This window comes from Hypanus sabinus, chromosome 30 (genome assembly GCF_030144855.1).
Source record: "Hypanus sabinus isolate sHypSab1 chromosome 30, sHypSab1.hap1, whole genome shotgun sequence".
In the NCBI taxonomy this organism is placed as follows: domain Eukaryota; kingdom Metazoa; phylum Chordata; class Chondrichthyes; order Myliobatiformes; family Dasyatidae; genus Hypanus; species Hypanus sabinus.
Genome location: NC_082735.1, coordinates 36,804,720 through 36,832,447, shown reverse-complemented (window position 1 = coordinate 36,832,447; position 27,728 = coordinate 36,804,720). Strand labels below are relative to the sequence as shown.

The window sequence follows — 27,728 nt, the reverse complement described above, 5'->3', positions numbered from 1 at the left end:
TTTCCTTCCCTTTAGTAGAATATTGGCTTCCAATCCTCCATACTTTCCTCTCTTCCATTTATTTTCAACCATAATAGAAACACTAAGCAAAGAAGATACGCTGACCCAGCATCACCCTACATATAGGAAAGTGATTCTTATTGACTCCGTCAAGGATTTCCAACCTTAATCCTCAGTTAATGGTAGGGCTCCAAGGCATAAAAAGGTTGGGAGCCCCTGGTCTTTCGCCTTACCACACTAAGCATATAAACTAGATTACAGTGCATTTTATTGTCTGATTTTAATATTATTATTTATTCTCATTTTCCTATTTGACATTTTCCATCAGACCATAAGACATAAGAGCAGAATTACGCCACTTGACCCATTACTATTAATTATCCCACCTGCTCCACCACAGCTGATTTACTATCCCCTCAACCCCATTCTACTGCCTTCTCCCCGTTACATTTGACACCCTGACTAATCAAGAACCTATCAATCCCCTCTTGAAGTATACAATGAAATCCATAGACTCGCCACTCTCTGGCTAAAGAAGTTCCTCCTCATCTCTGTTCTAGATTCCCTCTATTCTGAGGCAGTGCCCTCCTGTCCTAGACTCCCCTCTATGGGAAAGATCACAGGGAAGGAGAAGAATAAAAGAGGCAGAAAGAAGAGGAGAAGCCCGAATGTTTCATCACAGGAAACGTAACAACCAAATTAGTTACAGCATGATCCCATAACATCAAGACATTGATGATAAAGCCGTTTGAGCGTTAAATGTTTGCTCAACATATTGGGGAGGAGTCCTTGCTCTAATTTACTTCTGCCATCAGAAGCACCTGAGAAGATAAATGGGGCTTCTTTTGAAATTCATTTCTGAATACATGACACTCTTGAACTGTGTATTTCCCCTAAGGCATTGGAACTGTCTACCGTGGTGTCAAATTAATCTAGAAATGGTATTGTAATAGGCTGTATTCACATCTGCCAACACAGACACAAGGTCAATTTCGTCCGTCTCGATGCTGTCAGAGACCTTTCCAGTTAGAAGATGCCCAAGTGGATCAGCCCAGGAGTCATTGTTCAGATACTGGTCAAACTCATTCCGATCCACATCAGCTAGCAAGTCAGAGTAGCAGAGGTTGTCCAGGACTTCCATGTCATTCAGCGGCTGCATGCTTTGAGACCCACAATACTGGGTCAAGTTCTCAAGCAACAGAGAGGGTTCTGCCACTTTGTGACAACAAACTGCTGAGCTCTGAGGAGGGATCGCAGGGCTCAGCTGATAGGACGGGCTGCAGTAGAGGCTTGTATCAGGTGGAGGAAATCCGTAAACTGGATGGGATAGCGGCCATTCTATACCAGTCAGCCCGCTCTCTGTTCCTGCCCTGCATTCTGGTCGGGTGGTTTGTGAGCCGGTGGTCGAAGGCTGTTTTCCTGAGGGGCGTATTTCCTGCTTGCTGTGTGGGTTCGCTTCAGGGAGGTGGTGTGGGTGAGCAATCTGGTCAATTGCCTGTTTGCTGATGGTAAATCTCTTATCTTGGTGAACAGTCGATTCCTGTTGTTCAATGCTCTCTATGTGAATGGAAGTGCCGTTCCTGTACGGGCCGCGGGTTTGGCTTTTCCGTCGCGGCCTGTATTTGTAGTTAGGGTATTCCAACATATGCTCCACTCGTAGCCTCTCTGCTTCTAAAATATATGGTCGCTTCTGTGCCACTGTAAGGGATCTCCAACAACGCCCTGGGAGGAGAGAGAAGACACATTGAGCCAGACAGAACATAATGAAGGAAATGCACTTTAAGACAGCATCCTTATTTATGTACAGTAACAAAATAGCACAGCACAGAAGGAGGAAATTCAGCCTCTGAGTCTACACTGCAACAGTCTGCTCTGCAATCTTTTATCTTTCCTACCAACCTGGCTTCAGCTATCAGCTCCCAGCTAGCCTCCTTCCCTTTCCCCCCCTCCTTTTTTCTGGCATCTTCCCCATTCCTTTCCTGTCCTGTCCTTGGACTGAAACATTGACTGTTTATTCATTTCCATAGCTGCTGCCTGGCCTGCTGAGTTGGTGTGTGTTGCATCAAGTCATTCAGTTGGAATCACTTTCCCTGATTCTTTCCCCAACTTTGGGCAACCTGTTCTCTCTAAAGCTCTCAACTAATTCCTTCATAAAAGGGAAGTTGCCTGATAAGCAACATAGTTGAGTTCAGAAGAACTTGATTGATTATCTTCCAGACATGAAGTACTTCGGGACACACATAAAATGCTGGAGGAACTCAGCAGGTCAGGCAGCATCCATGGGGAAGAGTAAACAGTGGACATTTTGGGCCGTGACCCTCCATCAGTCCTTGGATTTCTAGCATCTGCAGATTTTTTCTTCTTTGTGATTGGACTTCTACACTGCAAAGTCTCTTCCAAGGATGCTTTCCCTGGAGAAGCCTTCTCTCCAATGGGAGTTCAGTGAAACCCTCTCTCACTGCCCCTCCCCCCCCATGACCTCTGCTGCCCTTTGAGAGTCCTGATGAAGGGTCTTGGTCTGGGTGCTGCCTGGCCTGTTGGGTTCCTCCAGCATTTTGTTTGTGTTGCTTGGATTTCCAGCATCTGCAGATTTCCTCTTGTTTATGAAATACTTTTGGATGTTTTCTGGTGGTTAAAGGTGGTAAGAAAATGTAGCGCTGTAATATTTGACAGTTTGGTTTTACTCTGTGTGCCTGTTCTAGATTGACATAATATAGTCATAGAATCATACAATTCAACAGAAATGGATACTTTGTCCCACCTGGTTCATGCTGACCTGATCTAGATGTTCATAGCACCTCCCTACTCTTCCCATCCATGTACCCATTCAAATTTCTCTTAAATGTTGAAATCGAATCCTTATTCATCACTCCATTGGCAGCTCACCACCTTCTGAGTGAAGAAATTCCCCCCCAATGTTGTGCTTAAGCATTTCACCTTTCACCCTTAACACATGACCTCTAGTCTCTCTTTATCTCTAAAGATCTGCTCTACCTTTACAATTTCAATTTAGACAATTTCGCTTTAATTTTACAAAGAGTTTGGTGCAGCTTCTGCTGAATCTTACATCTATGCCTTGGTATTCTGCAGCTCCAGTGATTTCAGAGTTTATGTAGAAATGTTCGCACTAGGGTCATTTTCCAGATTCAGTTCCCACTGTTGCTTGTACGGAATTTGTACGTTTGCACTGTGACCGCATGGGTATCGTCTGGGTGCTCCGGTTTCCTCCCACAGTCCAATAATGTATGGGTCAGTACTTTAATTCATCATTGTAACTTGTCCCGTGATTAGGCTGGGATTAAAGCGGGGGTTGCTGGGAAACACGGCTCGAAGTGCCAGAAGGGCCTATTTCATGCTATTTCTCAATAAATAAATAAACGTATTGATTTCAGGCAAGACTTTGACAAAGATTTGGATGCAATTACTTCAATAAGTGATGTCAATTCATGTGTTTTTCCTTCTTATCAGAAGTACATCAAAGTTCAAAGTTCAGGATAAATTTGTTATCAAAGCAAATATCTATCATGATATACTACCCTGACATTCATTTTCTTTTGGGCATTCACAGTAGATACAAAGAAACACAACTAAATCAATGAAAACTACATACAAAGAAAAATGGACAAACAACCACTTTGCAAAAGATAACAAATTGTGTGAATATAAAAAAACAAAGTAACAAAAATAAATAAACTAATAAATAATACTGAGAACATGAGTTGCAGAGTCCTTGAAAGTGAATCCATAGTTTGTGGAATCAGTTCAGTGTTGGGGTGAGTGAAGTTATCAGTCTTTACTTTCACAGGCTACTGTAGAAATCAAGGGATTTGAGGAAAGGGATTCAACATGAGCTCGCAATAGACCCTCAAACTGGAAGATATACGAGCAGAAGTAGGCCATTTGGCCCATTGAGTCAGCTTCGTCTGACAAGATCTTACATCATGGAGAAGTAGTTTCACCAAGCTAATATGCTCCTAATGTTTAGTTCATTGTAAAGCCCATTTTGTGGTCCGTATTGAAGGAGAGTTTGCTTGGCATCACGCTGTATTTCATAGAAGGTAACTCAGAATGACTTTGGAGATTTCACCAAGCAAAAATTAACACACCCTGCATGTGGACAGCCTATTTATCTTGATATTTTGCTCATCGTGCCAAATTTGTCACCATGGTGATAATATTTACATGCTTTTAAAAAACTTCTGTATTCAAAAGTATAAAGTAAATAACTTTTTGCAAATCCATTATTTAAAAAAGTTTCTTTTTTTCTCACTACTGCTTCAGTTTACTTTTGATTTAGTTTCTGACCTTTCTTTAACAGATCAATAAATTCTAGTCTAGCATTTTCTCCAGCAAACTGTTGAATATGAATTACCCCTGTATTTCATAGTAGTTCCAGCTCCTTAGTGACCTCCAACTTACCCGTTGCCATTTATGTTCCATATGGAACTTATGTGAGCAAAGATTTATCAAACTGGTCTCTTTCTAGTAATGTCAAATTTATTGTATTGGACAATACAAATGCCTATGTCAGGATGATGTTCGTTCATGATAGCTCAGCATTTAACACAATCATTCCCACAGTCCTAATCGATAAGCTACAGTGCCTGGGCCTCAGTACCTCGCTCTGCAATTGGATCCTCGACTTCCTAACCGGAAGACCAGAATCTGTGTGGATTAGTATTAATAACACCTCATCACTGATGATCAACGCTTGTATGTTTCAGGAGTATGTGCTTACTCACTGCTCTACTCTCTCTGTACCCAAGACTGTGTGGCTAGGTAGAGCTCAAAAGCCGTCTATGAATTTGCTGATCATATAACCATTGTTGGCAGAATCTCAGATTGAGACGAGAGGGCATACAGGGGTGAGATATGCCAACGAGTGGAGTGGTGCCACATCAACAACCTGGCACTCAATGTCAGTAAGATGAAAGAGCTGATTGTGGTCTTCAGAAAGGGTAAGATGAGGGAACACAAACCAATCCTCAGAGGGAGCAGAAGTGGAGAGAGTGAGCAATTTCAAGTTCCTGGGTATCAACACCTGAGGATCCAACCTGGTCCCAATGTATCGATGCAGCTATAAAGAAGGCAAGACAGTGGCTATACTTCATTAGGAGTTTGAGGAGATTTGGTTTATCACCTAAGACACTCAAAAAACTCTGCAACTGTACTGTCGAGAGCACCATTATTAATTTAACTATTTAATTTGCATATACACAGTATATATATATATATATATATATACACACACACATATCTTACTGTAATTGATTTACCAATTTATTTTTTTCTTTCTATATTATCATGTATTGCGTTATATTGCTGCCACTAAGTTAACACATTTCACAACATATGCCGGTGATATTAAACCTGATTCTGATTATCCTCAGCTTTTACTGGGGTTTGGAACAGTACAACACAAATTAAGACCCACACTCTTTAAGAAGGGAAAGAGGTAGAAGGAAGGAAATTATAGATTAGTTAGTCTGACCTCAGTGGTTGGGAAGATGTTCAAGTCCATTATTAATAGACAATAGGTGCAGAAGTAAAGATGAGGTTTTGGAGTATTTGGAGGGATGTGAGAAAGTACATCAAAATCAGCATAGTTTCCTTAAAGGGAAATCTTGCCTGACAAATCTGTTGGAATTCCAAGGAGGAAATAACCAGCAGGACAGACAAAGGAGAGTTGTTTATTTGATTTTCAGAAGGCCTTTGACAAGGTGCCATGCATAAGGGCGTTTAACAAGATAAGAGCCCATGGTATTACAGGAAAGGTAGAAGGTTAGTTGACTGGCAGTAGGCAGAGAGTGGAATAATGGGGTCATTTTCTGCTATTTAGCTGTTCTGCTACTTGTTCAACCTGTTCCTATTGTTGGTATAATTCTAATCTTCAAATCCACCATAACATGGGCACAATCAGATCAGCTGTCTACTTAAATGGCATGTCATTTGTATTTCGAATTACCCAATTGTGTTACTATTTTCAAAATGTTGAATATTTTCAAAGAATATCAATTGACATGTCTTTTATGTATTTTAATGGCTGCATTGAAGCACTTACTCAAAACCTTCAGCCTTCCTTGGAATCTAGAATTGATGATCATCTACCTACTCAACCACACTTGAAAACATACACCAGAATAGTCCTAGGGCATGTGAAAAGGCGCTTCAGCCCGTTGCCTCCGCACTATCACCCACTTGCACTAATTCTACTCTATGCCAATTTTATTCTTCCAATATTCCCTCCAGATTCGGCCGCTCACGTACACAGTCAGAACAAGTCAGAGTGACAAATTAACTCATCGAGGGGACAGTAAGAACTTGAAGTGTAGCAGGATTGTGAGAGTGAGTTGCTCGATAGCAGGGGAGCTGGAGGAGCTGGACTTCGTGTGGTCTATGTTGTTGCCGGCTACAGAATGGTGTTGGAGTCAGTGAGTGAAGGCAGTGTGCGGGCTAACAGTGAGTAACTTTCTTGAATGCTTTTCTTGTGACCATAGCATTCTGTTGCATATTGGAAATATAGAATACTGCATGTCCGGTTCATTGGTGAGACTGATGGCGGGGGAGCTGTGTGGCCTTGGTTGTAGCACAGACTAGGCCTCAGGCCACAGTGTCACCTGGTGCAGCTGCTCAGAGAGCTGGTGCTGGAGGCAGTGAGGTGTGGCATCTACGCTGGATTGGGGCTGTGCCCTCCCTTCCTGTCAGTGCTGCTGTCCTGTCTTCAGTCGGTGGAAGACAAGGTTAACTGCATTCGTCTGTGGACTGCTTGCTGATAACATCCATGGACTTAGATACATGGGCTATATTTTATGCCTACTGCTATCTTATATAGTATGTGTTATATGCGTCTTTTGCTGTGTATGATTGTTGATACTGTGTTTTCAAAGTTCAAAAATACAAAGTAAATTTAATAACAAAGTGCATATACCCCACCATATGTTACCCTGAGATTTGTTTCCTTGCAGGCATACTCAGTAAATCCAGGAGCTATAATAGGATCAATGAAGGACTCCACTCAACAGGTCGGACAACAATCAATGTGCAAAAGACAATAAATATCGAGAACATGAGATGGAGAATCCTTCAAAATGAGTCCAGAGGTTGTAGGAATAGTTCAGTGATGGGGCAAGTGAGGTTGTCGTTATCACCACTGGTTCAAGAGCCTGATGGTTGAGGGGTAATAACTGTCCCTGAACCTGGTTGTGTAGGTTCTGAGGCTCCTGTACCTCCTTCCTGATGGCCACAGCAAGACAAGAGCATGGCCTGTGTGGTGGGGGTCCCTGATGATGGATGCTGCTTTCCTGTGGCAGCACTCTGTAGGTGTGCTCAATAGTGGGGAGGGCTTTAACCGTGATGGACTGGGCCATATCCACTACTTTTTGTAAGACTTTCTGTTCGGGGCATTGGTGTTTCCATAACAGGCTGCGATGCAACCAGTTAGTATAGTGTCCACCACAAATCTAAAGAAGTTAGTCAAAGGGCCACTTAGAACAAAAGCCATTGTTAATTTCAGAATTCTTTAGGTTTCATAAGTAGAATGAAAATGAAAGAGAGTCCATGGCTGAATTGAAGTAATTGTCTGAACATTGTCAGTTCAGTAATGGTGTTAATGATACACTTAGAGATGAGTTAGTTTGTGAAATCTTAGAAGAAAGCATTCAAAAACAGCTTACATTCATATGAGCAGTGGACATTGCTATTTCAATGGGAACCACATACAGAGATAGAAACATAGAAACATAGAAAATAGGTGCAGGAGTAGGCCATTCGGCCCTTTGAGCCTGCACCGCCATTCAGTATGATCATGGCTGATCATCCAACTCAGAACCCTGTACCTGCTTTCTCTCCATACCCCCTGATCCCTTTAGCCACAAGGGCCATATCTAACCTTCTCTTAAATATAGCCAATGAACCGGCCTCAACTGTTTTCTGTGGCAGAGAATTCCGCAGATTCACTACTCTCTGTGTGAAGAAGTTTTTCCTCATCTCAGTCCTAAAAGGCTTCCCCTTTATTCTTAATGTGTGATCCCTCGTTCTGGACTTCCCCAACATCGGGAACAATCTTCCTGCATCTCGCCTGTAATTGAGTTGCAGTCAGGAATGGAAGTGAGTGTGAATACATTGCAACATCGAAGCAGGATCCAGCCTGGCCAAGCAGATGGTGTTACCATTGTGGCAGGGCCTCACATACACCAGACCAATGCAAATTTAAAGGCAAAACCTGCAACAAAGCAGGACACAACCAAAGAGCATGTCAGGCAGACAAAAACAAATGTACTGCACAGAGAAGAGAAACAAGACAATAAGTCCAAGTTGCATTTTCAAGAGGAGCACTAATCAGCGTGCTGTTGATGAAAAACCTGATAATGATGAGAATGACACAGGATTAGGTAGCCTTGAGATTTACACTGTGAAAATTGACAATAGACAAGCAACATGCTTTATGCCAGAAGTAAAATGGAATTGGATGCTGGCTCAGCTGCTTCAGTCATTTCTCAAAGTGAGTTTGAAAGGCATTTCAGAAATGCCAGTCTGAGGCCTGCAGATATCCAAATAATAACTTGTACTGTGAGAAAAGATAACTCCTTTGGGAATGACATACAATCACCAACAAGCCACATTGAGCTCGTATGAGGTAAAAAACAAAAGGACCAGCTTTGTGTGTAGAGGAGTGTGTGTGATTAACTGAGAGAATTACAACTTGATTGGAGGTCCATCCGCCAACTGCATGCCACATCCACTGCAATGATGCTGAATGAAGAAAGGGGCTGGATGAAATCACAGCCGTCTCCTTGCTGTATCCCATGAACCTCTGTCAAACACTGGGCAAGTCGGTGTTGATGGCAACCTTTGTGCCTTGGGTTGGAAAGCATATTGGATCAAGGAAGGAACATGCTGCTCAGAGGAAGTGTGAAAGTGACAAAAGCACTGGTCTAACTACAACAGTTTTTGTAGGCAACATTCCCGAGAAAGCTTCTGATAAGTTAATCAGGCAGTGACTTGCAAAATGTGGCTTGGTTTTAATCTGGAAAAGAATTCAAGGAGATTCAGGCAAGTTGCAAGCGTTCAGTTTTTGTGAGTATAAGGAACCAGAATCTAGTCCGTGTACGTTAACGCTATTGCATGAACTTCAAGTGGGAGACAAAGGAAGTTGTAAGACCAAAGTCCAGCTGGGTGAACGGATGGCCAAAAAGAGTCAACGGAGATATGAAAACAAACGATTTCTCAGAGGATGGTGTAGACGAGGAAACCAAGTGGAGAGAGCAGATAGAAGCATTAATAAGAGAATACACCTGTGAACCAAATACACCTTCCCAAGATCAAGATGCACCAAGATGCAGAAGAAGAAAAAGCAGGGAAGAGATGGAGAGAATAAAGGTGAACAAGAAAGAGAAATGTGTGGAAGAGAGAAGGAATGTGAGAAAGAAAAAGAAAGGGATCAAAGCAGATCCAGAGAGAGAAAAGATGAAGAAAGGTGTTCAGAACTGTCAGAACCACTTCCTTCAGTCTCAGAGTCAACTCCTACAACCACTATGGAGGAGGCTCCAGAACCTGACATTGTTTTCACAGTCACAAGTCTCACCGGCCAAGCAAAGTACTCTTACTTCTCAGGAAGGACGTTCTCCAGCAAGAGTAAGAAAGCCTCCAAAGAATTTAAATCTTTAAGACTGAATGACACAATTTTTAAAAATTACTATGCTGTGGATGGCTGTATATACTGTAGTAGATGCATTATATAGTATGTGATGTATATAGTTGAGATGCATTCTCTGTTCACTTGAAGGTTAAGCAGGGAGATATGTTGTGTATTTAATATTTTAGTAATATTTGAGAAATCTTGTGTATATATTGGTTGATTAGGCATTCTTGTTCATTTAAATAATTAACTGTGGGTTAGATGTAAAAAGTATGTTAGCTGCATATGACACCAGGCTACCATGTGATACGTGCACATCTCACTTAAAGTAAACTCGAACTAGACCCATGTTCCTGGACATCTGTCTTCATTTGGATCAGTTAAACATTTTGAAGTTACAAATCATAACAAGGTGTTCCTGAGTTGAGTGACGAGCCAGTGAAATGGTTTCCAGGTGCTTTGGAAGAATGCTGTATTCATGGGAATTCATGTGTGGTTGAATGAAAATAAAGCATAGACTTGAAAATTATATTCTTGTTATTTGTTCTTAAATGAAAAACTATTTTTTCCAGTTTATGCAAGACTTCAAATGTTATAACAACATAGAACCATTAGACCTGTTGTGCCTGTGTCATTTCCCAGAGCTTTGCCATCAGTCCCAGCATTTATTTCCATACAACCTATGCCAATCTCTTTCCCATGCCAATGAATTCTTTGGGATATGAGATTATATTTTATTTAGAGATACGACATGGTAACAGGCCAATAAACTCACACTGAGCAGTGTGTTACGTACCCCGTAACTGGGTGTCTGACCAGCAGAGAAAGAAATAGACAAATCTTTAAAAGATCTGACTTCGGGGGTGTTGGAGGATGCCAGGAAGGCAGAATTGGTGAGTGTTGCGAAACGATTAAATCTCTTGGCGGTGAAATCATTGATGAGAAAGTTGGATATACAGAGAGCAATAGCTGTGCATGATGTATCCGAGGGTGTGTTCACATCGGATGTATTGGACCTGTTCCCTGAGAGGAAACCAGCCGATGGTGAGGTTCAGTTACAGACAGAAAAATCAAGGTTGGCTGAGGGGAAGGAGAAAAGAGAGCATGAGATTCTGATAAGAAAGCAGGAGTGGGAGGAGGCAGAAAAACAGCGGCAGCTTGAGAGGGAGAAATGGCAACGTGTGAATAGCGGGGCAGACTGTAAGGAAAAGTTTAATGTTCGTCGGGAGATTAGGTTGGTACCTCTATTCGAGGAGACGGACATTGATTGGTACTTCTTGCATTTTGAAAAAGTGGCCATGAATCAGAAGTGGCCCAGAGATAAGTGGGTGGTGTTGTTACTGTTACGAATGTGCCGCAACTCTGAGGGGCCGAAGGGTACGAAGTTGCCCCCTCCTTTTTGAGAATCGCAAGATTGCTATTAATTCGGGTCTGGGACCCAGGAAATGAGAGAGAATCCACAAGGTTTTGGAATGTGTCCTGGCCTCAGCAAGACAAAGCCACGGATAATGGCCATTGTCTCTGGGAGACGGAATTGTGTATTGAGTACTGTACTGTTCATTGAAGCCCTCAGGGGACAACCAGAGTGGTCTGGTTGAGGGATGGCACCACCCCAACCTGATTGACATCTGAGACCTTGTGAGTCAGGATAAAAGAGGGTCTGGGGAACAACCCCTTTAGACAAACCAGGAGAAACGTATGAGACCGGTGGGGACTTGTGTGTGTGTGTCCATCCTTGCCTGGATGACAAGTCCTCCATGGAACGGCCTTGCTAAAGGACGAATACGGAAGAAAGCCGGCAAGTTTCTTTTCTCAAAAATCTCTCTCTCTCTCTCCAACAATTGAAAACCCAGCGGTCCCCAAAGGCTGAAGCCTGTATGAACTGAAACGAACTTTATATTTCCATCGGACAATACATTATCCCCTAGACAACGATAGAGCTTATTTCTTATTGATTATTATTATACCCGCACTTTCAGATTTAGTATTGATGATGTATATTATATGTATTTTGCATTGATATTATTTTTGTGTATTTTTACTAATAAATACTGTTAAAAATAGTACCTTCAGACTTCAACGGACCTCTCTATCTTTGCTGGTAAGTGACCCAGTTATGGGGTTCGTAACATTACAAAGTGTACTTAAAGGAAAGGCTCAACGAGCATATGCTGTGTTGTCTGCGGAGGTTGCTGAGGATTATGAGGAAGCAAAACAGGCTATCCTTCGGGCCTATGAGTTGGTACCTGAAGTGTATAGACAAAAGTTCAGGGACTTAAGGAAACAGTGGAGTCAGAAGGGTGTGTACTTTGACCGTTGGTGCGCTGCAGAAGGGGTGGAGGAGGATTTCTATCGTCTAAGAGGGTTGATTCTGATAGAAGAATTTAAAGGTTGTATTTTGGATAATATCCAGACATATCTGAATGAGAAGAAGAAGAAGTCTGTATCAGAATCTGCCAAGTTAGCAGATGAATATGCTTTAACCCGTAAGACAAAGTTTTCCCCAAATAAGAGCTACCAGAAAGGCAGTAGGGACGGTAGAGAAAGTCCACCGGCTAAGGCAGAGAATAAGCCGGGAGCTAGTGGAAAAGGTAAAGAGGAGGAAAAGCAGGCTGGCAGGAAGGTCCCTAGCTTTACGTGTTATAATTGTGGGAAAGCTGGTCATATAGCATCGAAGTGCTTTGCTCCGAAGAAGGAGACAGGAAAAGGGAAAAAGCGATCCCTACAGGTTGCATTGAGTCGGTCAGCAGATCGATGAGGAAGGCAAAGGTAGATAGAGCACAAGAGGGGCGTGAGAAGTTTATCTTGGAAGCGACGGTGTCTGTGAAGGAAGGAGAAACCCCAGTTCCAGTGCGGATCTGGAGGGATACTGGGGCTGATCAGTCATTGATTCTCAGAAAAGTGCTGGATTTCGGTCCTGAGACTGAGACTGGAGAGGTTGTGTTAAGAGGTATCGGAAAAGGGACCGAGGCCATACCTTTGCACAGGATGTTTCTGAAATGTGACCTGGTATCTGGACCAGTCGAAATAGGGGTGCGGTCGAAACTACTGATGGACGGCGTGGACGTCCTACTTGGTAACGATTTGGCAGGTGGTGACGTGTATTCAGCAGTGAAACTAACAAGTAAGCCTGTAAGTGCTGAGGACCCGTCCATAGATTCCAAGATTTATCCCACATGCGCAATCACTCGCAGCATGTCTAGAAAGGCAGCTGAGAAAGGAGCCAGTTTAAATGAGTCTGGTGTTGATTTGGCAGAGATGTTTTTACCGACCCTGTACCGAGAGAGGTTAGAGGGTGGTAAAGCAGGGAGTAGTGAAGTGAAAGAGAGTAAAGGAGAGGAGGTAGATCTACCCTTAGCCAGGAGGGTATTTATAAAGGAACAGAGTCGTGATGAGGAGCTTGTGGTATTGAAAGAATCAGCTCTGTCTAAAGTAGAGAAATTCCCAGAAGGATGGGAGTGTTATGAGTGATGAACAGATCTGATGGACAATGGGGTGCAGAGTTACCTGTTCCCCCTCCCTGAGAATCATGAACTATTACTGTTACTATGCTGCTCATGAGAGAGAGAGATGAAAAAATTGCAAGAACGATTGCTACAGATAAGAGAGGGGAGAGTGATTTGTTGATTTACTGTATTGTGACTTCTGCAAGGGTCATTTATCTTCTACCATTTTGCTCATTAGCATTCCTCAATGGACTGCCGGAGTGGGCTGGTTTGATGGACACAGTCATTCAAAATTGATTGACAGCTGAGACCCCGTGAGTAGGGATAAAAGACAGGTCTGGAGAGACACACTTCAGACACACCAGTGGACACTGATTGAGTGTTAGAACCCACAGGAAAGGTGGGGGCATCGGCGACCGAACCAGGAGATTGGTCAGTTAAACTCACAGTGTTACAGCAGGGCCGGTGGGGACTTGTGTGTGTGTCCACTCATGCCAGAGTGACGAGTCCACCACAGAAGAACGGTCTAGCTGAATGACAGAAGGGTCTTAACGGAATGGCCACAACGACATGGCGGATTAAGAAGGGAGTAAAAGGTTTGCCTGCCGCAACAGGGGCTGTTACATCTCGCTCGCTCTCTCTCTCTCCAACGATTACAACACAACAACCATATCTACCTCAGCACGCATGAACTGAACTTTATACTTTACTATGACAATTCATTTACTCCTAGACATCGATAGAGCTTGTTCATTATTGCTTATTATTGTTCCTACACTTTTAGATTTATTATTGCTAACTTGTGTTATCTATATATTTGCATTATTGATATTGATTTGCTTATTTTACTAATAAACACTTTTGAATATAGTACCACCAGACTCCAACGGATTCTTCTTTCTCTGCTGGTCAGACACCCAGTTACGGGGTACGTAACAAGTGACACCCATGTTTCTAATGAATCTACTAACCCTTACACTTTGGGATGTGGGAGGAAACTGGAGCACCCAGAGCACCCAAAATCCATGGAGTCACGAGGAGCAGCGGGAATTGAACGCAAGTCGCTGATGCTGTAATACATTATGCTAACTGCTATGCTACCACGCCAAAGAGAGATGAAAACAAAGTGTCATGGCGGAACCTTATACAGTCAGAGGAAGGATGTGAAGATCCCACCCAGGAAGCCGTGGAGGTCAGGATTGGACTTGCATCATTGAAGTTGCGTGGCAGCTGCACCGTGACCTGTGACATCCTCTGGGTCTTGTTCTATTTCCATTTCAATAGGAAGTTTAAATGCAAAGATCTTGAGCTGGCAAATTATCCATCAATTGAAGTCTTTGGCAATTGGAGAATCTTGCCCTGCTGCCTTGAATATACACCAAGCATTTTGATTGCCCATTGGTCCTCTGTGTTGTACTGCTTGATCTAGCTACCTACCTATTTTGTTATTTATCTATCTGTCTAGCTATTCATTCATCGAGCTCTAGGGTAGAATGGGCTGTTCCAGCCTTTCGAGTGGATACGTGCAAACGAATGGATATTTTCACCTTACTATACATTTCCCGCGAGTCTATCTCACACATTGTATATCGTGAAGAGTAAGATTTCCTGGATGTGCTTTTTATTGAAGTACAGTGCAAAATGGGTGCTTTCTGCTCTTCGATCTGTTCCTCACAGCAATCCCCCGAAATATTTCAAGCCTAATCACTGGACAATTTACAGTGACCAATTCACCTACCAACTGGCACATCTTTGGACTGTGAAACAGGAACACCCAGAGGAAACCCACGCAGTCACAGGGAAACGTACAAATTCCTTTAGGCAGCAGCAGGATATGAACCTGTGTTACTGGTTCTGTAAGCCGTTGCACTCATCACTACACTACTGTGCTGCCTCTAATAGCATATCATGTCTTTGAGATGTTAGAGACTTGATTGTAGACTCAAAGGATTTGGTCTTAAAACAGGTGACTTAAAATAACAACATACAAGGTTCCTGGGGAATTTTACTGCATTCAGTTGAATAGGCATTACAAAACAATGGCAGAGCAAGCAGAAGAACTCAGATAGTTTGCAGGTCACAGGTCAATGTTAGGGTCAGGCTGCAGAGAAATGTGGGAGAAGGGCAATAGTTGGAGTGGCAATCAATTGTGGGAGTGCGACCAAGAAGACCTTGAGCTACTGGTGGAAGGTGTTGGAATTGACATATTGTGGAGCTCGGGTTTGGATTCCCCGGCAGAAGATGATTGATGTTGCCATGGATTTAGAATATATAGCTTGAGTGAAACCCACAGTGAGGGCAAAGTATACATTAAATGGGATTTGTCTGCATACTGTTCCAAACACTGGACTTCATAGTCTTGGACTTACTGAAGCAGTTGTGAATTAATTGTGGGATCCTCCATCTGTGAGGATGGAACGAGCTGTCTGCAGATCACAATTACACGACTGACTATAGGGAGGTGGTGTGATCCAGGCCTTTTGTGTACAGGTGCCAGAAGAGAAATTAGAAGCAATAAGCTGACCTTGATGAATGTTGCTGAAAGAAACAGACCGTGTATAGCAATTGGTTTGACTGCTAAGCTCTATTTAGTTGGTTACATGCTGGGAAGGCATAAGCAAGTAGAATTGAAAGTTGCTAGGTTGAGTAAAAAGCCAACGATATGGTTTCCAGGGCACTTTGGCTCTGGAAGAACTCTGTATTCATGGGAATTCATGTGTGGTTGAATGAAAATTAAACAGCCTTTAAAATGTTATCCTTGTTATTTGTTCTTAAATGACAAACCAGTTCTTCCAGGTTTTACAAGACCGAGTTTTCTTACAAGGCCTGTTGTGCCAGGGCATTCCCATCAGTCCCAGCCCCTCATTTATTTCCATATAACCTATGCCAATCTCTTTCTCATGTCAATGAATTCTTTGGGATATGAGATTACATTTTATTTAGAGATATGACATGGTAACAGGCCCTTCTAGCCCAGTGAGGCCACACTGGCCAATGACACCCATGTTTCTAATGAATCTACTGACCCTTACACCTTTGGGATGTGGGAGAAAACTGGAGCACCCAGAGGAAAATCCGTGGAGTCACGGGGAGCAGCGGGAATTGAACCGGGATCAATGGTGTTATGCTAACTGCTACGCTACCACACAGCGCCAAACAGAGATGAAAACAAAGCGTCACGGAAGAACCTTATACAGTCCGAGGAAGGATGTGAAGATCCCACCCAGGAAGCCATTGAGGTCAGGATTGGACTTGCGTCATTGAAGTTGTGTAGCAGCTGCACCGTGACCTGTGACATCCTCTGGGTCTTGTTCTATTTCCATTTCAATAGGAAGTTTAAATGCAAAGATCTTGAGCTGGCAAATTATCCATCAATTGAAGTCTTCGGCAATTGGAGAATCTTGCCCTGCTGCCTTGAATATACACCAAGCATTTTGATTGCCCATTGGTCCTCTGTGTTGTACTGCTTGATCTAGCTACCTACCTATTTTGTTATTTATCTATCTGTCTAGCTATTTATTTATTGAGTTCTAGGGTGGAATAGGCCGTTCCAGCCTTTCATGTGGATATGTGCACATGCTGGGAAAGCTTAAGTAAGTAGAATTGAAAGTTTTCAGAAGGAATATATTCTTCAACTTTGGAACTTTGTTAGTGGAAGGAAAGCGCATCATGCAGGATCAAACACCCCCGCCCCAGAGCTCAGTCTCCAAGTGGTGTTGTTTGAGCACTTGCTGCATTTTGTCAGCAAAAAGGATATCACCTCAGCTCACTGGCTCGCTCTAACTTCAAACGCAAAAGCAGGAATACATAACTAAACTTTGCTTCTACCACGCCTAACCAACATGACTAACCACAATAAACACAATAAACATGCAACACAAATACAATGCAGATAGAAAATAGATACATGGCTCCACATAATAAAATATCTAGGTTACAGCAACAGAATATTGAGATCATAGAGTTCTACGTTGTTGTGTCTGCCCTATTGAAGCCTCCTCTCACCTCACCTCATCTAATTCAGTTTACAAATCTTTTGAAAACAAGGACAGAAAATGTTGGAAAGATTCATCAGGTCAGGCTGTATCTGTGGGAAGTGGATCAATCAGCACTTTGGAGCTCATTGTGGAAAGAGAATCAGTCAACATTTTTGCTTTCCATAAAAGCAAGAGGTTCTGCAAATGGTGGAAATCCAGAGCAAACTGCACAAGATTTTGAGGGAATGAACTGTTTTCACTTCCAGCCGAGATCCTTCAGCAGGACCTGATGAAGTTCCTCCAGCATGAAACAACTTTATCACGTCATCCTTCACTTTCTCAAGTAAAGAAATCCTCTCTGTTCAAACAATCTTTAAAAATAGATGTCGGTTGACACATTGATGCACGTACGTTTGTTTAACCACTCTGTTGGTATTCAAATAGCTTCATAAGTGCCAATTGTTGGCTTTATTTGATCTGAAAAAGCAGAAATTGCTGAGAAAACTGACAAATCAGACAGCACCTGCAGAAAGAGATGCATTTAATACTTGAGATGGAAGATTCTTTGTCAATACTTCAACTATTGTTCTTTCCTCAGTTGCTGCCTGACCTGCTTTTTATCCAGCATTTTCCATTTTTATCTCATATTTTCTGCATCTGCAGTTCTTTTAAAAAATTCCATTTGATCTAGTTTTTTGCCTGTTTGAGGGGAAGATAGTTAATAAGTAGAATAAAATATGAAAAGAAATCAAATAGTTAATTAGAAAAGAATACTTTAAACAAATTGGAATATATTGAACATGAGGTAAGAATTTGAGATTGTTGTTCATTATTAACTGTCACTCACTTCACCTGGACAATCTTTCATAAACAATATCGTCAGACACAAAGTGCCGGTGGAAACTCAACAAATTAGGCAAATTCTATGGATTCAGTCGACATTTTGGGCTGAGATCACACATGCAGTGCTGGAAGAACTCAGCAAGTCAGACAACATTTATGGAGGCAAATCAATTGTCACTGTTTTGGACTTGCTGAGCTCCTCCAGCATTTGGAGCAGGCAGCTCAAGATTTTCAGCATCTGCAGAGTCTCTTGTGATCCTTAAGCATGATCTTTGAAGCTCTTTAGAGGTCTACAAACTGCATATAAAAAACTAACAGGGCCGCTTGACTTGCCAAAGTTCAAAGTAAGCTCATTATCGAAGTATGTATATGTCACCATTTTGCAAGTAATTCACCACTGTCTGACTATAAACACAAGAAAGTCTGCAGATGGTGGAAATCCAAAGCAACATGCACAAATTGCTGGAAGAACTCAGCAGGTAAGGCAGTACCCATAGAAATAAATCAACAGTTGACGATTTGGGCTGAGACCCTATGTCAGGACTTATCTGACTATCTTGCTTTTAGTATTTGTCTTATTTCTGTCCATCAGCTACACATATGTTGTTGAATAAATCATAGTATTGAGTAACATGAGAAGCCTCTTGGTTTATCTTACCTGCACCGGATCTTCAAAAGAGGAGCTAATTTATTGTGTTTTGATTCACTTTGATAGTACTCCTCTAATATTCGCCCCTTAAGTAATAAATCATTTTCCTTTTGAAGGTTATTATTGAATATGCTACTTATAGGATGTTATGTTATGCAACTTTGCGAATGTTGTGCTGAAGATGTATAAGATGTCGGTGAGGCCTAAATTGGAGTATTGTGTGCAGTTTTGGTCACCTATCTCCAGGGAAGATGTAAATAATGTTGAAAGAGTGTAGAGAAGGTTTGCAAGGATTTTGCCAGATCTGAAGGACCTGAGTTATAAGGAAAGATTGAATAGGTTAGGACTTTACTCATTAGAACGTAGAAGATTAAGAGAAGATTTAATAGAAGTATACAAAATTATGAGGGCTATGGTAGGGTAAATGCAATCAGGCTTTTTCCACTGAGGTTGGGTGGGATTACAACCAGAGTTCATGGGTTAAGGGTGAAAGGTGAAAAGTTTAAGGGGAACATGAAGGGAAGCTTCTTTGCTCAGAGAATCATAAGAATATGGAACGAGCAGACAGCACAAGTGGTGAATATGAACTTGATTTCAACATTTAAGCAAAGTTTGAATAGGTACATGGATGGTAGGGGTATGGAGGGCTATGGTTCTAGTGTAGGTCGATGGGAGTAGGCAGTCTAAATGGGATCAGCATGGACTAGATGGGCCAAAGGGTCTGTTTCTGTGCTGTGCTTTTCTATATCCTTTCATGTTCGAAATTCCAGATTATGACGCTTCACTATACAAAAAAATCCTTATCTTCCCATTGACTTTTTAACTAATTTTCTTTGATCTACCACTTTGGGTTACCTGCCTTCCTGCATGAAGACTCTTTCTCCTACTTCCTCTCATTACACTCCGTGTTATTGAGATGTTGTGGGACAGAGTATTGATGATTTTGTACATTTTCTCTAATCTACCCAGAGTCATTTTCCATTTTGGATCTGTACATTACAGGAGCTGGTTAATAGGCACACAAGATATTTGCTTCGTATTTGACAGTCACAGAGCACTAAGAGAATCACATAATGTAATCTTACTATTTTCCTTCTCTACATGATACAGATTGTATTTGTATAGCATATCCAGTGTAATCACGCACACAATTTGCAGAGGGAATTCAGTAGGTTAGGCAGCATTGATGGAAATGAATAAACAGTCAACGCTTCAGGCCCAGAACCTTCTCCAGGATTTGGAAGGAAGGGGGAACATGCCAGAAAAAAATGTTGTGAGGGGAAGGAGGCTAGTAGGTAGGTGACAGGTGCTGGGTAGGTGGGAAAGGTCAAGGGCTGAGGAGAAAAACATTTTTCAGGACTGCACAAGAACTTTATCAAACCAAAAGTGATTTGGAATTATGGAATGATTTGCCAGAATGGAGGGAAATTGGGATATGGGAAGAAGGAATTGTAGAGCATGTGTTCTAGGCAGGTGAATGACAGAGCAAAGAAAATCAGGAATCCACAAGAAAGCAGGACACAAGAGAGTAGAGTTTGCAGAGATCTGTGAACCAACTCTGTGAAACAGATTTAGGCACAGAAAGCCAGACACTAATGTGGACAGAAGAAATAAAACTTTATTTACATCATTACTTCTGGCCTTTGAGCCTCGCTGCCCAGCAACCACTGATTTAACTCTTGTCAAGTCATGAGGCAATATACAATGCCCAATTAACCTACTGCCCAGTATGTTTTTGGACAGTGGGAGGAAACTGGAGCACCCAGAAGAAATCCAAACATTTTGCAGGGAGAATGTACTGGCAGTGGCAGGAATTGAGCCCGGGTCGCTTGTACTGCAAAGCGTGCTACTGGTATGTATTGAACACGACAGATGGATCTGAAGATGGTGGACAAGTGGGTTGACTCCAATGTTAAACACCACATGTTTTACTCTTAAACCAATAATTTTCATCCAAAGCAAAACTGAGTAGACAGGGTGTGAGCAAGCTGTGATCAAGCTTTGGCCAAGTTTCAACCAGCCCTCTTGCTCAGTTTTCAGAACCAGGTAGTATTTCAGCTGGACAACACTACAATTCCTGTCCTTGGGCTGAGGATGTGAAACTAGTGGCTTGACACACTTAATTTTGTGACGGTCCAGCAAAGACAGATTGCTGGTATTCAGCCTAACCTGACAGACAAAAGACGTAAAGGATGGATTCCAGCAATTTATCATCTCAAAACTACAACTTACTTTAGCATCAACACAAAAGATTCTGCAGGTGCTGCAAATCTAGAACCACGCACACACAAAACGCTGGAGGAACTCAGCAGGTCAGGCAGCGTCTATGGAAATGAAGTCGACGTTTTGGGCTGGAAAGGAAGGGGAAGAAGCCAGAATAAAAGGACAGAGGTAGTGTAAGGAGGGTAGCTAGGTGGGTGGGAAAGGTAAAGGGCTGGTGAGGAAGGAATCTGATAAATGAAGAGAGAGGGAAGAAGTAAGGGCACCAGGGGGAGGTGATAGGCAAGTAAGAAGAAGTAAGAGGCCATAATATTATTATTGTTGTATTTTTATCTTTTCTCAGCTCAAGCTGAGGTATGGCATAGCAAACATTCATTTCTCAATTGCTAGGAACTTTTGGATTATTCTAGGGTGTTTAGTATTGTTGCTTTCTGAAGATTTACATAAGCATTGCTGTATAGGCCTAGTTGTTTAATGCTGCCATGTAGTGACTTTGGGATGACGCCAGTTGTCGATATTACTATCGGGATGATGTATACCCTGTTCATGTTCCATAGTCTTTCAATTTCCTCTTTTAATTCAGCATGCTTCTGATTTCTGTATGTTACTTACTGATTTCTGTATGTTTGCAATGGCTGTATCTATTAAGTAAGCTGTTCTTCCTTGTTGATCCTGGAATATTATATCTGGACAGTGATTATGATTTGTCCTATCTGTGTAACAGATCGGTCATAATATAATTTGTAGGACCCTGACTCTGAAACTGATCAGGCTTGTATTTATAGTGAGGTATGGTGTCTTTTATAAATATCAGAAACAGATTCAGGTTTAATATCACCAGCATATGTCGTGAAATTTGTTAACTTTGCGGCAGCAGTACAATGCAATACGTGATAAATATAGAGAAAAATCCTGAATTACGTTAAGTATATATATGTATATCAAATAATTAAATTAAGTAAATAGTGCAAAAACAGAAATTTTAGTGAGGTAATGTTCATGATTTCAACGTCAATTCAGAAATTGGATGACAGAAGGGAAGAAGCTTTTCCTAAATCGTTGAATGGGTGCCTTCAAACTTCTGTACCTCATCCTTGATGGTAAAATTATGAGGGCATGTCTTGAGTGGTGGGGGTCCTAATGAAGTACACCACCTTTCTGAGGTACCGCTCCTTGAAGATGTCCTGGATAATATGGAGGCTGGAACCCATGATGGAGCTGAGTGAGTTTACAGTGATGTTTGCCACTTGGTTGTGCAAATAAGCATAATAATAACAATTGTTGTTATTATATATAAATTTAAAGTGAGTTAAAGTAGGACACAGGGTGAGGAGATGAGACTGGTGATGGGGTGCATTAGCAGTAGTGGGGACAGTCATGACTGATTTTCCTTCTTGTTATACTGAGGTGCTGAAAATGTGTCCACACTATCACTGCTAGGTAAGTGTGGATCATTTAATTCAATGAGATCTGAGAGTATTATGCACTTGAAGTAACTTATTCACTGCCTTAAGTGACTGAGGCACCAAGACAATGCTATTTCAGCATAAACCATGGCTGCACCAAAATTCATCCAGCAGAGAAAGGAACGGCCTAGGCCCAACCCCAGTAAGGGACTAGAACCTCCAAGGATGTCAGTTCTGTAGGTCTCATTCTTGTTCTGGGATCAGAGGCCAAGGGTTCAAATCCCACACTGCAAATGTACCCAAGTCCAAATGCGTGGTGCATTGTCAGAACTGAGAAATTAAACCAAAGTTCTGCGTGCCTCACCCAGATGCATATGATCGTCTCTATCTGTCTGTTTTGAAGAAAAGCATGCAAATTCTCCGGTGTTCTGGCCAATAATTACCCTTCAACTAATATCACCAACACAGATTACCAGACCTTAATCACATTACTCATTGAGGGATATTGCTGAAAATAAAAATAAAGTACTTTGCATTTCCTACAGATCTACATTTCAGAAGTAATTACATCATATTTAACTAGGAACATTAATTAATTAACCCATTCAGAGGTTCTACAGTGTTATAGATATGTGCTCTTTTATTGTCTTTTAACAATGATATTTATTGCTGCATACAGTACTGTGCACATACAGTATATATAACTATGGTGCTTGAGACTTTTGTATTATACTGCATGGAGTGGAGAGTGAGTTTGTAAATTTGACAAAAGCAAAGGATGTTGGGAATGATGAGAGTGGAGGGAGGGGTGAGGGACAGGTGGCAGAGAAGGAGTGCCAGGAGCAGGAGATGTCCAGGAGGACACACCCAGCCCTGAGACACCAGAAAAGGCAATTTGACTCCAAACAATTGGTTTATTGATCGTTACAGAACGTCTTTCCCTCCCTTCTTTCTGCCTCTTTCCCACTCACAGTCCACGATAAAGACCCATATCAGAGTCAGGTGTGTGTGTGTGTGTGTATATTTTCAATTGTGTTATGCTGAAAGGCACAAATGCATTCACATGAATGATCCCTGGAGAGAAAGGGTTAACATATGAGGAGCATTTGACTGCTGCAGTTTAGAAGAATAAGGGGGATCTCACGGAAACCTATTGAAAGGACTTGATAGAGTGGACATGGAGAGGATGTTTTCTGTAGTGGGAAAGTCTAGGACTAGAGGGCACAGCCTCAGAATACAAGAACGTTCCTTTCGAACAGAGAAGAGGAGGAATTTCTTTTGCCAAACAGTGTGGTGAATATGTGGAATTCATTGGCACAAATCACTGGGTATATTTAAAGTGGAGGTTGATAGGTTCTTGATTAGTCAGGGTTTCAAAGGTTCTGGGGAGAAGGCAGGAGAATGGGTTTGAGAGGGATAATAAATCAGCCAGGATGGAATGGTGGAGCAGACTCGATGGGCCGAGTGGCCTAATTCTGCTCCTATGTCTTATGGTCTTATGGCAAAGTTCTATGGGAAGCTGCATATGAAATTTAATATACACAAACACGAAAAAATCTGCAGATGCTGGAAATCCAAAGCAACAGACACAAAATGCTGGAAGAACTCAGCAAGTCAGGCAGCATCTGTGGAAATGAATAAACCTTCGAAGTTTCAGGCTGAGACCCTTCTTAAGGACACGTGCACATTTATGTATGTATGTGAAAAGTATTTAAAATTGTCATGCTTGGGAATACTTTTATAATACATTACAGCACCTACTAGAAAAATTCTCATGTCTCTTTGAAATTACATAAATTGAACATTTCAAGAGATGGCACAGTCAGTGCTCTATAATCTGCAGATTCTAAAAACTAATAATGAAGCAGTTTTCAAAAGTCTGGCTGCTTTTTGGGGGGGAATGCTTTTAGTACATCTGAGCCTATGATATAAAATCCGTAGGATTATGCCATGTAATTGTTACAATCAGGAGGAGACCATTCAGTCCATCAGGGTATCCGGCTCCTAATAGAGCAATCTTGCTAGCCCCATTCCTCCCTGCTTTTCCTATAGCTGATTAAACTGGCAAGCAACACTCCTTTGGGATTCAAAAATTCCATCTTGAAGGGACTCATGAGAATGAGCCCAGGAATGAAAGGATTAACAAATGAAGCAAACACGAGGAAATCTGCAGATGCTGGAAATTCAAAAAACAACGCCCACAAAATGCTGGTGGAACGCAGCAGGCCAAGCAGCATCTATCAGGAGAAGCACCATCGACGTTTCGGGCCGAGACCCTTCGTCAGGACATATGAAGTTCTGTTTCACGGCCCTGAGCCTGTACTCGCTGAAGTTCAGAAGAACAGGGTGGTGGGGGGAGGTGGAATCTCATTCAAAAACTACTGTACATTGAAAGGTTTAGATAGAGTGAATGCGGAGTGGATGTTTGCAGTAATGGGAGAGTCTAGGACCAGAGAGCACAGCCTCAGAATAGAAGAAGGTCCCTTCAGAACAGAGATGAGAAGGAAGTTTTTCAGCCAAGGGGTGATGAATCTGTGGAATTCATTGCCATAGGCAGCTGTGGAGACCATATTTGAAGTGGAGGTTGATAGGTTCTTGATTAGTCAGGGCATCAAAGGCTGTGGCAAGAAGGCAGGAGAGCAGAGGTGACAGGGAAAATAAATCAGCCACGATCAAATGGCAGAGAGGATTCGATGGGCTGAATGGTCTAATTCTTCTCCTCTGTTTTATGGTCTTATGGAACTAGTTGATGCCTTTTCCGACACTTAGAGACTGTGAGATTCACACCTCTGTATATAAACAAAATCATTGCATTCCTGCTTGTATCTTTAGGACAAAGGTTAGTTCTATCCCCCGTGTTCCTTGAACTATTCCCTAATAGGAACAATTTCACTCTATCTGTCCCATTTAAACCAAACCAAACTGTCTTTGAATTCTTACCCAGGAGTTTGCTGAGCTCCGTATTTTGAAGGTTGGGGTTCTGCAGAGACAGCTTCTTTCTTTCATCTTTGGCCCACACCATAAAGGCGTTCATTGGTCGGGGAATCCGGCTGATGGCTATACGAGTCCTGCAATCTCTTGGCTGCTCAGCTGGCTTGGAAACATTCATGTAGAAAGCACCAGCGTTAACATTGTCCGTACCAGCAGCCCTCATCTTTATTCACCTGTAGGAGCGATTGCACTCTCACTTTTCAAGTGAGCACTGAAATCATTGTGCGAGGACCAGATTGGAGTTTATATCTGATTCTCCACTTAACTGGCTCCTCCTACAAGGCACAAGCAACCCAATCCACCTTTTGGATGTAGACATAGGCAAAATAGATATTTAAGAACCTATTGGAAATGTTCTAGTGAGCCCATTATATCAATGTTCCCATGCAAATTTATAACTATGTTATTGTCAAATGTCTCTTCAAATCCAAGTGCCCATTCTAATGATTGAGTACTAGTTAAGAAAGAATTGTGAAAAAAACAAGTGCCTTCAAAATAGAGGAATTCTGGCTGAAATATATAGAAGTTTATAAATTTGCATGTTAAATTAGAACATGTTTCTCAGAGGTGTGATTTTCCAATTACTGTCTACTTAATGAATGACTGCATGTGTAAGATTTGAATGTTAACAATCCCACAGAGGCAATATGTTGGTTGAACAGTTGAACTTCCCATTAACAATCAAACAGTGGACAGGCACTCAGTGGCCACATTATTAAGTACACCTTTATGTTAAAACAAATATCTAATCATTCAATTATGTGTCAGTAACTCAATGCATAAAAGCATGCAGGTTTACTGCATTGAATGGGGAAGAAATGTGATCTAAGTGACATTGACCATGGAGTGATTGTTTGATTGTTGGTGCCAGTCGGAGTGGTTTGAGTATCTCAGAAACTGCTGATCTCCTGGGATTTTCACGCACAACTGTCTCCAGAGTTTTCAGTGAATGGTGCAAAAATAAAACATCCAGTGAAGGGCAATTTTGTGGGTGAAATGCCTTGTTGATGAGAGAGGTCAGAGTAGAATGGCCAGACTGGTTCAAGCTAACTGAATAGTGCCAGTAACTCAAGTAACCACGCGTTACAACAGTGGTGTGCAGAAGAACATCTCTCAATGCACAACACGTCAAACCGTGAAGTGAATGGGCAGCAGCCGCAGAAGCCCAGAGACACACAGTCAATGGCCACTTTATTAGGTGCAGGTGGTATCTGATAAAGTGGCCACTGAGTGTGTGCTAGTTGAACAGTTAAACTTCCCATTGTGCAAAACAATTTCTGATTTTTTTTTTAACTCCATATGTAGAATTGCAGGCACTTTCCAGTTTCACACTGCCGTCAGACTCTTAAGTGTTTCAGAGCGAGGATCAGTACCAATCACTTGCCTCATAGTTACTATGGCGGCTCATGCAGTTCATGATATTGAGGAGTAGACACAGGTGCTGGGTGGAGCATAGCCGGCTCATTCGATGGCGAGAGGCTTTGACAGAGTACTGCACACGGGCTGCCTGGTATGGGAACACCAATGCCCTCGAAGGGAAAACCTTACCGACGGTAGTGGATATGGCGCATTCCATCTGGGTAAAGCCCTCCCAACCACTGGGCTCGTCTACGTGACATGCTGTCACAGGAAAGCTGCATCCGTCATCAGAGACTCCCAACAACCAGGTCATGCCCCCTTCTCGCTGCCACATGGGCCAAGCTAAGGAGCAAAAGGGGACAAAACTACTTTGCTGGGATTGGTGCACTTGGTGTAGGCTAGATGGATTTAGCTAGGTCTTTGACAAGCTTCTGCAAAAGGTTAGAGCCACTTGCTTGGTAATAGAAAGAGCAGACGGTGAATTAGAATTGCTATTCTAATTCAGTTTTATTCTAATTACAATTTTATTTTGCTGAGATACAGCACAGAGTAAGCCCTCTGGCACTTCAAATCGTGCCACCAAGCAAGCCTCTGATTTAGCACTCTCCTGATCATGGGATATTTTACAATAACATATCAATGTAGCTATAAGGAAAGTAAAACAGTGGCTATATTTTGTCAGGAGTTTGAGGAGATTTGGTTTGTCACCTAACGTACTCGAAAACTTGTGCAGATGTACCTTGGAGAGTTTTCTACCTGGCTGCCTCACTATCTGGTATGGGGAGGGGGGGGGGGGCATTGCACAGGATCAAAGTAAGCTGTGGAGAGTTTTAAAATTAGTTAGCTCCATCACGGGTCCTAGCCTCCATTGTATCCAAGACATCTTGAAGGACTGGTACTTTAGAAAGGTGGCATCCATCATTAAGTACCCCCACCACCCTGGACATGCCCTCTTCTTCCTGTTCCCATCAGGAAGGAGTTACAGGAACCTGAAGGCACACACTCGGTGATTCAGAAACAGCTTCTTCCCCTCTGCCATCCAATATCCAAATGGAAATTGAACCCATAAGCACTACCTCATTACTGTTTTTATAATTTCTGTTTTTGCACGTAGCTATTTTATATGAAACACTGTTTTACTGGGCATCGCCAGAGATGTGACTTGTTAGCATCTCGCTAAAGGCCACCAGACTCAGCGGT

The 27,728-nt window shown here is 42.1% G+C and overlaps 1 protein-coding gene and 1 long non-coding RNA gene across 2 annotated transcripts in view; one reads left to right on the top strand and one right to left on the bottom strand.

Annotated features, from left to right (window-relative positions):
• The window catches only part of LOC132383573 (uncharacterized), a 161,340-nt gene extending 153,608 nt beyond the window's left edge, over nt 1-7,732 (top strand). The window contains exon 8 of the long non-coding RNA XR_009508727.1: nt 6,966-7,732. This is a non-coding gene — a long non-coding RNA (uncharacterized LOC132383573). The remainder of the gene's footprint in view (nt 1-6,965) is intronic.
• Nucleotides 489-25,332, bottom strand: LOC132383572 (transcription factor Sox-7-like). The gene is made up of 2 exons (XM_059954715.1): nt 25,119-25,332; nt 489-1,722 (listed from the first exon to the last, which is right to left on the bottom strand). The coding sequence occupies exons 1-2, from the start codon at nt 25,330-25,332 to the stop codon at nt 923-925; spliced, it is 1,014 nt and encodes a 337-aa protein (XP_059810698.1). The 3' UTR covers nt 489-922.
• Nucleotides 25,333-27,728: the final 2,396 nt, after the last annotated feature.

What these genes read in the sequence shown, in the direction of transcription:
- LOC132383572 (XM_059954715.1), bottom strand. Translation starts at nt 25,332, where the DNA reads ATGAGGGCTGCTGGTACGGACAATGTTAACGCTGGTGCTTTCTACATG. An exon ending in GGAGCTCAGCAAACTCCTGG is followed by an intron (nt 1,723 to 25,118) that starts GTAAGAATTCAA and finishes CTCTCCTCCCAG; the next exon opens with GGCGTTGTTGGAGATCCCTT.